Below are 12368 nucleotides of genomic sequence, written 5' to 3' on the forward strand. Positions count from 1 at the left end.
CTTACATATTGATCTAACCCATTCTATTAACCTGTGTTCACCATTAGGTTGTGGCTTACCGGGAAAGATTCTAATCAGCGTCAGTCTCAGGCAGGAGAATCATGGAGTCTGCCACACTGCCCTTCTTCCCAGAATCCAGTTCTGCCTTCTCTGCCTACCTAAGTTCTGCCCCATCAAAAGGCCAAGGCAGTTTCTTTATTCAACCAATGAAAGCAACACAAATACAGAAGGACCTCCTACACCACTCTGTGTGCTGTAGAGACTGTATACTCCACAGCTCTGGGGTGGAATGTTCTGTGACGGTCTGCTAAGCCCATTTGACACACAGTGCATTTTAATTCTCAATTTTTTTTACTGTTTTGTTGCTATTTTTGTTTTGTTTTGTTTTGTTTTTAGAATTTGCATGAGTTGGGGTGTGGTGGCATGGAGATCATAGCTACCTTCAAAAGAAGAGTGAGCACTGAAGTCACCAAGTATTATGCACCAGAACCTATCTTTCCTTTTCGTGGTCATGGGTCAGTTGCTCAAAAATATTAGTCCTTTTAGGGGATTCCTTTCTTCACATACTCGGGCGTGGTACAGATAACTTGTTTCGGTGGTGCTTTTCCAGGCAGATTGAGTTTAGCTCCAGAAACTCCCCAATTTTTACACCTTGTATGGCTAATGTCTAAATGGCATTGTCTCCTGAGCATTTTGAGGGTGTCAGGGCAACAGGAGAGCACTGAAATATGTTACTGGAAGATCCATCTCAATATTCCTAATCCTGCTCAGTGCTGAATAACCTGAAGAATGGATGAGTTGTCATGAATGTCTCAGAAATATTTATTCTAAAATTATAGCAAATATGTGGAAGTGTGTGCTACAGGTAGATAATACTTGAACACTTCTCAATCCTGCATTTTATTTTCTAAAGGATAATTTTGAGTAAAGGCTTTCAAGTAAGCACATGAAAAAAATAATAATATAAAAGAGGATTGGAGGGTGCAGCAGACAGGATCTGTCCACAAGATGGCAGGGCATCTCCACTGCTGCAAACTTATAAAGGGACTTTTTGGTTGACTTCTGGAAGAGCAGCTGTAGTTAGCAGCTGTCTGTGCAGACAACTGAGGAACCTGCAGTGCTGTGGAGGACAGAGGACGGGAGCTGAACACACAAGCATCTTGCCTGGCTGAAGTCCACTCTCCCCAAGGAGAGCAATGAAGACACTGACTGGACCTTTTGTCCTGTTCTTGTGGTTGCAGTTGAACTGTGAGTGAGAGCTTTTGGGAAACAAGGCATTTGGCAATGTTCACTATCAGTCTGAGGAGCAGACTGGTTCCTCCAGGGTTCCTGAAATCACCGTGGGAAGAAAAACAAAGTCTGGGAAATGGTGTACTGATGGTCTTCCTGCTGTTTCCTTTTGCACAGGTGTGAGCAGAGGAGAGCAGCTGGAGCAGCCTTCTCTCCTGAGTGTCCAAGAGGGAGGCAGTGCTGTTATCAACTGCACCTACACAGACAGTGCAATTTATTACTTCTTCTGGTACAAGCAAGAGCCTGGGGCAGGTCTCCAGTTCCTTATGAATGTTCTTTCAAATGTGGACAGAAAGGAACAAAGACTCACTGTCCTGCTAAATAAGGAGGACAAACATCTCTCCCTGAACATCACAGCTGCCCATCCTGGGGACTCAGCCACATACTTCTGTGCAGCAAGTGCACAGTGCTCCCCAGGCACCTGCTGACTGCACACAAACCTGAGACACAAAGACAGACAGTTTTCCACCTTTCATATGAAAATATTTCTGAATTATATTAATAGTGGGGCATTTTTAAACATCCTGAAATGCTGTTTCCAAAAGATACAATGTGTGTTAGAATGTTTTGTATTAACACCAGATGAAAGTGAATTCTTATGTGTGGAGGCTCTAGAACCAACTTTCAGGTTCGATTTAGATCTACTCCCCCATCAAAGGAACTTGGTGTCATTAGCAGAGAATACTGTACTCATTTTGATGGAAAGGCTCTTAACTTTTAATAACTATTTATTGTTTCTTATTAGAAAATAGTAGGCAAAAACTAAAATAGAAAATGAAAAATTAAAGTGTCCTTTAATCCTATCATACAGATAATCATTGCTCGTGTGTGTGTGTGTGTGTGTGTGTGTGTGTGTGGTGTGTGTGTGTGTGTGTGTGTGTGTGTGTGTGTGTGTTTATAAAAACAGCATATTCTACATTAGCTTCAGCCATCCACTAGGAGTTTGGGGACACACCACCTGCTGGCAGTGTCTACCATAGAATTAAAGACAATGATACACGAGGCTTTGGTGCAGTTTGCATAGAAAGCACCAGACATCAGCACTGTCTGAGCTGTGGTTTCACTTGCATTGGGGGCATCCTCATTGAACACAGCTATTTCCTCTTTAGTCTCACACACAAAAGACTCCTGTTTTACAGAGTTTTTGCCTGTGAGAGAACAGTTTCTACAAAATCTTTCTGGAGCCTAGCCCTGTAAAGTAGGGTGTACTGCAAGAAGCAAGAATCATTTCTTTTTACCAGCATGTTTTCTGTCATTCAATATTATAATCCTCTTGATGTTCAGTAACACTGTGTTATAAGTATTTATGACAGTACATTTTTCCTAAAGTTAAATGACTTCATCCATCTCACCCTATAACAAAGAAATCTTCTTTCTTTCTAGAGAAGAGTAATGCAGAGTCCATAACTTGGACAAAACGTCCAGTGACTCTCACAGTGGGGGCATCTCTGATCCTGAGCTGCACCTATTAGACTCCCTATTTAGATCCTCCGCTTTTATGGTACATGCAATATCTCAGCAAAGCCCCTCAGCTACTCCTGTGGAGCGCCACAGACAAGAACAGAGCACCAACGGTTCCACGCTACTCTCCATGAGAGCAGCAGCTCCTTCCACCTGCAGAAGTCCTCAGTGCAGCTGTGGGACTCTGCCCTGTACTACTGTGCTCTGAGTGACACAGGGAGGGAGACTGCAGGGGAAGCTGCACACAAACCAAGGGGGCAGGAGGGCTGAGGGGAGCGGCCCTGTGAAGGAGAGCTGTGGGCCTTCTCTCGGTAGTGTTGCCTTAGCTTTAACAAGAACAGAAACAAATCATAGACACCTGGAAGGCCATGCATTGAATTATTCTGAAGCACAGTACGGTGGAACTCAGTGTTTGATAGAATCAACACTGAGATCGATAAACTCAGTGCTCAGCTAGAAAGGCTCATCAGCCCTTCAGCGTGCAGGAACTCTCACAGCAAACACGTCCAGGGAAAACCTAATTACAATTAATCATCATCTAGATATATTACATATAAATTTTTTAAATCTTCATGGATTTTGTGTTTCTCCCTCACACAATTAGGACCCAAGTAAAGACATACAATATTTTATCTATGAATCTACTCCAGCCTTCACAACTGAGGCTCTTCTTGGTTCGTGTTGCAGAGTTCAACCTAACTCCCACCGACCTTCACTTCATGAGGCTGCTTAAGAGGCTGAGATGTGAGAAGACTCCCGCTGAGGTGCTGAGAGTCACTCCTTCCACGTCCTCAGTACACACTGCATGAGGATGCGATCCCAGTACACACTGCATGAGGATGCGATCCCAGCTGGGAAATGCCGTGTCCACAACGTCCTTCCTCTCCATGTCCTCAGTACACACTGCATGAGGATGCGATCCCAGCTGGGAAATGCCGTGTCCACAACGTCCTTCCTCTCCATGTCCTCAGTACACACTGCATGAGGATGCGATCCCAGCTGGGAAATGCCGTGTCCCCTATGTCCTTCCTCTCCATGTCCTCAGTACACACTGCATGAGGATGCGATCCCAGCTGGGAAATGCCGTGTCCACAACGTCCTTCCTCTCCATGTCCTCAGTACACACTGCATGAGGGTGCGATCCCAGCTGGGAAATGCCGTGTCCACAACGTCCTTCCTCTCCATGTCCTCAGTACACACTGCATGAGGGTGCAATCCCAGCTTCCATGTCCTCAGTACACACTGCATGAGGATGCAATCCCAGCTGGGAAATGCCGTGTCCACAACGTCCTTCCTCTCCATGGCAAGTCTCCCATTCCGTCATCTGACCTTGAACCCAAGGATGCATCTGCTGTCAAGTCTCACATTGAGTTATACTTGGGTGCTCTGGAAATTCTGAACAAGGAAGAAAGACCAGGATTTTGATCAAGCCCAGGTTTAAACAAAGCATTAATATAAAATATATCAACATTCTATATTTTCTCTACTATATAAGAAAGATAGTGTGAGGAGAAGGATGCCTCTCATAAGAGAAAAAGTTTGTCTGCATGTACATAGGGCAGTAAGACAAACACTGCCTTATAATGGGGGAGCCAAATGGAACAAACAACAAACCCTATTTCTGAGTCAACAATAAATACTAGCTTGTGTTTTTATTGACCTCCTGAGCTTAGCTGAGTGATGCATTAAGGAATCCACTGAGATCAGAATGAATACATAGATTGACCTTCCACCTTTCTTCCTTTGCAGGTTATTTTGGGTTCCATTCTTTCCCCACAAATCTGTGCTTCCTCCTTAACTGTGCTACCCTACACTACAGTTATTCAACCCCAGTGAACTGCATCATCCAGGTTCATTCTTTTCATTATCTTACTGGAGCCAGGCTCTGCATAAAAACTGGAGTAGACTAGGATGGGAACTGAACATTTCTTCTTCCCCTGCATGTTCAGCTCTGGTGGTCCTGATATTGGCGACATCCTTCTCGACTACAGAGTATGTAAGGAAACATTTTTCACAACCCCAGCACCCCATCTTATCTTCACCTCTTGCTCTCTCTGACTAAATGGTGTGATGGTCTTCTGTGGTTATTAGACAGTGCCTGCATGTTCTGTTACCATTTGCTGAGACCCTGAATCCTACTCTTTGCCCTCTACATAACCCCACCCTCTAATGATGTTTTATTCCCATGTGAGCATGCCTACTCTGCTCAGAACTACATCAGGAACTGGAGGTGAAGGTGAGTCCTGCTGTAGATCACACAGGGTTTCTCAGCATTTTGTTTCTGCAAACCACGTGTCACACATTTACAAAGACTGTTGTACTTGATTTGCCTTCTGCTATGGTCCTGACTCTTAACCTCCTCACTCACTGGCCCATAGAATATCTTCTACTGTGAACCCAAAGAAAAACATATAGTTATCCTCCTGGATACTGGAAGTAGACAAGATTGCCGGACAAAAAATGGGAACATAGGGGTGGGGTGGGATGGGGGGGGGGGATGGGGCGAGAAAAGTGTGAAGTGGAGGATGGGAAGAGCTTGGGGGAATAGGATGGTTGGGATATAGGAAGGGTGGATATGGGAACAATGAATTATATATCTTACTTAAGGGAGCCATTCTAGGGTTGGCAGAGGCTTGACTCTAGAGGGGTTCCCAGGTGTCCAGGAAGACGCCCCCAGCTAGGTCCTTGGGCAGCTGAGGAGAGGGTGCCAGAAATGGCCAGATCCTATTGCCATACTCATGAATATCTTGCATATCACCATAGAACCTTCACCTGGCATTGAATGGAGAAAATGACAGAGCCCCACATAGGAGCACCGGACTGAGCTCCCAAGGTCCCGATGAGGAGCAAAAGGAGGGAGATCATGAGCAAGGAAGTCAGGACCGTGAGGAGTGCGTTTACCCATTGAGACGGTGGGACAGATCTAACGGGAGACCACCAAGTCCAGTTGGAATGGAACTGATGGAACAGGGGACCAAACCGGACTCTCTGAATGTGGCTGACGGTGGAGGAGGACTGAGAAACCAAGGACAACGGCAATGAACGTGAACTCTACAGCATGGACGGGCTCACTGTGAGCCTTGTCAGTTTGGTTGCTCACCTTCCTGGACCTGGGGGGAGTTGGGAGGACCTTGGTCTCAACATAGTGTAGAGAACCCTGATGGCTGTTTGGCCTCAAGAGGGAGGGAGTGGGGGTGTGGGTGGAGGGGAGGGGAGGGGAGGGGGAGGAGGAGGGAAGGAGATGGCAATTTTTAATAAAAAATAAATAAACTGAAAAAAAAAGTTTTCTTTTTCCCTCATTTTGGTCTGTTGTCTAGAATAATCAAGAAACACAGAACCATAAGAACACATTAGTAATAGAGATAGATTTGACTCTTAAGATTTTAGAGACTAAGAAGTTTCATAAAATACCAGCCACAAGCTTGTCACCCGAGGAAGTTGATAGGTTAAGTTGTCATCCAAAAACCCACGAACCCAAAGCACTCATAGCCAAGGACAGTATGGGTGAGAGATAACTCATGTCTACTAGAGATAATAGTCATCTTTCCTTCATCAGTTTTCTAGTCAGTTTTTTATGGCTTATATAATGTCTACCCACATTGTTCAAATGATAGATTATTATGTTAATTTCATCCAGAAATACCCTCACAGACACAGTCTAAAACCTTGTTTTGTTTTTTTTTTATTAAAAATTTCCATCTCCTCCCCTCCTCCTCCCCCTTCCCTCCCCTCCCTTCCACCCATGCCCCCACTCCGCCCCTCTCCAAAGACAAAGAGCCATCAGAGTTCCCTTCACTATGTTAAGTCCAAGGTCCTCCCAGCTCCCCCTAAGTCCAGGAAGGTGAGCAACCAAACTGACAAGGCTCACAGTGAGCCCGTCCATGCTGTAGAGTTCATGCTCATCGCCATTGTCCTTGGTTTCTCAGTCCTCCTCCACCATCAGCTACATTCCTTTAATCTAGTCAAGTTGATACAAGATTAAGCATTATGACATCCAATTCTGAGAATTTATCTCTTATAAAAAAAAAAAACCTCTATTCTTCCTTTGTTTTATCATTATATAACTCTAAATTTGTCCTAAACAACATGAACTGTGCCAGGCATGGTGGCACACTCATTTAATCCCAGCACTCAGAAGGTACAGGCAGGAGGATGGCCAGCCAATCTACATAGCAAGTTCTAGGCCAGTCAGAGCTACATAGTGAGATCCTTTCTCAAAGAAAAAACAAATAACATAAGCTTTGAGACCAGGGTTCTCAGTAAACATGAACTTCTGAGTTTGTACCCACATAAAAAGGCTGTGACTAGTGGTGGATGCTTATGATGTAAAATTCACGTAAAAAACACACACATACATAAGCCTTCACACATGTGCACACACAGCATGCATACAAATATATACAAACATACATTTTTGTATATAAGAAAGATATGAGATATATTATGGAATACTACCCATAATCATAATTCATCATCTAAATATTTGACACTAGTACATGCCTAACACATATTCCCAAACTAAATTATTACAACTCTGCTTTACATCAACCATTAACATATTAATAAATTCCAAGATTTATAAGCAATGTTGTTTTTAATAAGAGATGGGTTAACTCAAAATACAAAGTTTGAAATCTTTATAGGGTAATATACATTTCCTTTTATTAACATATTTATTGACATATTAATGATACAAAGTAAGGGCTTTTGTTATGTTGTTCTACATATGCATTTAATATGATTTGATCTAATTCACACATCTGTTACTATTATTACTTCCCTTTCTACATTCTTTCTCTTTCATATTCCTAAATGTCCTATTTTTAATTTCATGTGTTTTCCCATAGATTATGCATGAAAGAAAAAGACATACAGAAAGCCTTATAGTTAGATTATAGAAAGTTCAAGAAACCATCACTCTCACCTGAAAATCTAACATAGCAGTGAGAAGATACAGTATAAAAAAAACTCTGGGGAAACTGGCACTAAATAGAAATGCAAATCAATTAATTCCAGAGAGTAGTTGATGTCACTTAAGAAAGAGTAAAAAGTAGAAGGGAGCATCTACCTATTCAGGAAGATCAGGGAAAATGAGTCAAAGGTTTAAAAAGTTTTCTTTTTTAGGATCTTTAAAATTTTATTTTTAAAATTTTTCATACAATGTATTTTGGTCATATTCATTTTCCTCCTTCAACTCCTCCCAGATAACTCCACTTCCTACCATCCCATTTCATATTCTTTCTCTCTCTTAAAAGAAAACAAAACAGATCCAAAATAAAACAAACAAACAAAAGCATTAAAAAATAAAGAAACAGAAAAAAGAAAACCAACTGAGTCTATTTTGTGTTGAACATGTAGTCTGCCCTGAGATGGTTAAACACCCAGTGCTTCTTCAATGAGGGAAACTGATTCCCTTCTCCCAAAAGCTACCAATTCCAAATAATTTCTTGGTTAGAGGTGGTACTTTGTGCCCACTTCCCCTTCTCCATGCTGGTATTGTGTCTGTTTTGAATGTGTGTAGGTCTTCTCAATGCTGTCAGAGACTCTGTGAGTCTGCATGTGCACCAGCCCAATTGTGACTGAAAACTGTCTCCTTAGCATCATCTACCACCTCTGCTATAGAAATGGATACTTTGCACTGGTATGGATCTTGGTTTATTGATACAAATTTAAGGTCAATTTTGTTATACTGTGTATATGTATTTCTGATCTTGATTAAGTTATTGTGTTTGTCCAGTGCATTTAAAAATGTAATGTATAATTAAGAAGTATAGGTTAATAGATAACATCTCGAATAGTCAAACTCATAGTCATGTTAGTTAGATTTTCTAGATGTACAGAGACATATTTTATTTAGATAGGCATTCTTCAAATCTTTCAGAGACCTTCAGAACATGATATTTAAAAGTTTTAATAACTTAGGACCTTTCATAACAATGAGACACAACTGTTCCTGGCAGCACCAACAACTTCAAGAGGAAAATGGGCATTGAAGAGGCTTCTTATAGAGTTTGTTAGCCATTTCAGCAAGAAACTCTTCTTGCCTTGACTGCTTCATGGTATGTTGGATGAACTGGACATGCAGGACCCTCAGAGAAATGACTGCTGAACTTGCCTAAAGGTGAAATGATCCTCCAGGGTCCTTGATTCATGAAAGAGTCTGCTAGAGATTCTATAAGACACAGAAAAAAGTGACTGACAAACTATCAATATAGGTGGAACTGTCTTTGAAATTTTCTGCTTCATAGAAAAGTCTGCCAGATACTATGGGCCTGTAGGCTGAAGATGGATGTCCCAATAATACAGAAGAACTTTGGGTGACTGTCCAGACAGTGAGATGTCTCTGTCAATTCTAGAGTTTTTGAAAGTTGCTTACAATGAACTTATTGTTTACTTAGGTAATATTTTATACTTCTGGAGTCTTTGATGTAGCTGAAAAATTTATAGTTATAGTTTTCCTTAGTTATGATAACAGATAAAGTAGATATAAATATTATAACTATAATTCTTGCTTGATACCTGTTTTGTTATATGTCATTTTACTATGTTCAAGTTAAAACCTTTTTATTTATACAAAAAAAGGGGAGGTGATGTTGGATTCCCCTCTCTATGCTATGAATATGCTTAGTTAATTAATAAAGAAAACTGTCTTAGACTGTTGATAGGGCACAACTTAGGTAGGCAGGGAAAACTAAACTGAATGCTGGGAGAAAGGAGGCAGAGTGAGAGAGAAGCCATGTAGCCTCGCTGGAGACAGACACCAGAACTTTAGCCTGTAAGTCACAACCACATGGTGATATATAGATTAATAGAAATGGGTTAAATTAATATGTAAGAGTTAGCCAATAAGAAGCTAGAGCAAATGGGCCAAGGCGTGAATTAAATAATATGGTTTCTGTGTGATTATTTTGGATCTAAGTGGCCAAGAACAAATGAGCAGCCTCCTGCAACACACCTTAGACTCTTACAATCTTTCTATCTCCTCTTCCACATAGATTCTGGTATCTCCAGTCTCTCCAGGACATTTGTCATGAAAAAATTTTGGGTTTGTCAAATGCCTTTTCTGCATCGATACTGTTCTTATTACCATAGTTCTGCAGTATGTCTTGAAATCTGGAATGGTAATTCCCTTAAGAAATGGGTTGGTTTGTTTGTTTGTTTCTTAGAAATGCTTTCACTATCCAGGGACTTTTATGGTTCTATATGAGCTTTAGGATTTTTTTTTTCTATTTCTATGAAGACTGTGATGAGGATTTTAACTAGGCTTTCTTTGAATCTATAAATTTCTTTTGGTTAAATGGTTATTTTGATAATTTTAATTCTCCCAATTAAATGAGATGAGATGTCTTTTCATTTTCTAGTGTTTTCCTCAGTCTTTCTCTTCAGCAATTTAAAGTTTTAATTGTATAAGTCTTTCACCTACTTGGTTAGGTGCATTCCCATATATTTTATTTGAAATTACTGAGTTTCATGATACTATTCTCAATGCATGTTCATATAAAGACAGGCTATTGATTTTTCTCCAAGGTGATTATATATCCTACTTACTGAAATTGTTGTTTCTAGAACTCTTGCAGTGGAATTCCTGGGATCTCTTATGTATAATATCTTATCATCTGCACATAGAGATAATTCAACTTCCTTTTCCTGTTTGTATCCATTAAATTTCATACTCTTGTCTTATTCTTCTAATACTTCAAACATTGTATTAAAAAGGAGCAGGGAACATGAACATTCCTGTCTCATGCTGATTTTAATGAGATTAAAAAAAACTTTCTCAAGATACATCCTTGTTGCTAAAATTCCCCTCCCCCTCCCCCTCCCCCTCCCCCTCGGTCCTAAGAGAGGGCAGGGTACCGTGACCTGTGGGAAGTCCAAGGCCCTCCCGCCTCCATCCAGGCCTAGGACAGTGTGCATCCAAACAGACTAGGATCCCAAAAATTCAGTACATGCAGTACAAACAAATCCCAGTGCCATTACCATTGGCTTCTCAGTCAGCCCCCATTGTCAGCCACATTCAGAGAGTCGAGTTTGATCACATGCTCATTCAGTTCCAGTCCAACTGGCTTTGGCAAGCTCCCATTAGATCAGGCACTCTGTCTCAGTGGGAGGACCAACCCCTCATGGTCCTGACTTCCTTGTTCATCTTCTCCCTCCTTCTGCTCTTCAAATGGACCTTGGGAGCTCAGTCTAGTGCTCTGATGTGAGACTCTGTCTCTATCTCCACCCATAGCTGGACTAAGATTCTATGGTGATATTCAAGTTATTCATCAGTGTGACTATGGGACAAGGCCAGGCACCCTCTCCTCTACTACCCAAGGACCTAGCTGGGGACATCCCTGTGGACACTTTGGATTACCTCTAGAGCCAAGTCTCTTGCCAATCCTAAAATGGCTCCCTTAATTAAGATATCTTCTTCTCTGCTCCCATATCTGCCCTTACTCCATCTCAACCATACCACTCCCCAAATCTCTACCCAATCCTCCCCTTCTCCCTTTTCCCCCTCTCCTCTTTCCACAATCCCACCCCACCCCCATGCTCTCAACTTTTGCCCTGCGATCTTGTCTGCTTCCAATTTCCAGGAGTATCTATATATGTTTTCCTTTGGGTTCACCTTATTATTTGGCTTCTCTAGAATCACGAACTATAGGCTCAATGTCTTTTGTTTATGGCTAGAGTCTACTAATGAGTAAGTACATACCATATTCATCTTTTTCTGGGTTATCTCACTCAGGATAGTGTTTTCTATTTCCATCAATTTGCATGCAAAATTCAAGATATCATTTTTTTTACTGCTGAGTAGTACTCAAGTGCGTATATTGCCACACTTTCTTTATCCATTCTTCCATTGAGGGGCATCTAGATTGTTTCTAGGTTCTGGCTATTACAAATAGTGCTGCTATGAACATAGTTGAACAGATGCTTTTGTAATATGATTGGGCATCTTTTGGATATATTCCCAAGAGTGGTATAGCTGGATCCTGAGGTAGGTTGACTCCTAGTTTCCTGAGAAACTGCCACACTGATTACCAAAGTGGTTGCACAAGTTTGCATTCCCACCAGCAATGGATGAGTGTTCCCCTTACTCCACGTCCTTTCCAGCATAGGTTATCATTGGTGTTTTGATTTTAGCCATTCTGACATGTGTAAGATGGTATCTCAACGTTGTTTTGATTTGCATTTTCCTGATCGCTAAGGAAGTTGAACATGACCTTAAGTATCTTTTGGCCATTTGTACTTCTTCTGTTCAGATCAGTACCCTATTTTTAACTGGGTTATTTAGAATTTTAATGTCTAGTTTCTTGAGTTCTTTATATATTTTGGAGATCAGACCTTTGTCTGATGTGGGGTTGGTGAATCTTCTCCCAATCAGTAGGTGGCCTTTTTGTCTTAATGACAGTGTCCTTTGCTTTACAGAAGCTTCTCAGTTTCAGGAGGTCCCATTTATTCATTGTTGCTCTTATTGTCTGTGCTACTGGGTTTATATGTAGGAAGTGGACTCCTGTGCCCATGTGTTGCAGTCTACTTCCCACTTTCTCTTCTATCAGGTTCAATGTGTTCAGATTGAAATTGAGGTCTTTAATCCATTTGGATTGGTGTTTTGTGCATGGTGGTAG

The 12368-nt window shown here is 41.3% G+C and overlaps 1 gene segment (V, D, J or C); it reads left to right on the top strand.

Moving 5' to 3' along the window:
* The first annotated feature begins 1179 nt into the window (after positions 1–1179).
* LOC119799999 overlaps positions 1180–12368 on the top strand; it is a 208238-nt gene continuing 197049 nt past the window's right edge. Inside the window, 2 exon segments of the C gene segment in view lie at positions 1180–1248; positions 1408–1696. Of these exon segments, the coding sequence occupies positions 1197–1248; positions 1408–1696 (341 nt within the window).

The sequence above is a fragment of the Arvicola amphibius genome, chromosome 13 (assembly GCF_903992535.2).
Source record: "Arvicola amphibius chromosome 13, mArvAmp1.2, whole genome shotgun sequence".
Classification (NCBI taxonomy): Eukaryota; Metazoa; Chordata; class Mammalia; order Rodentia; family Cricetidae; genus Arvicola; species Arvicola amphibius.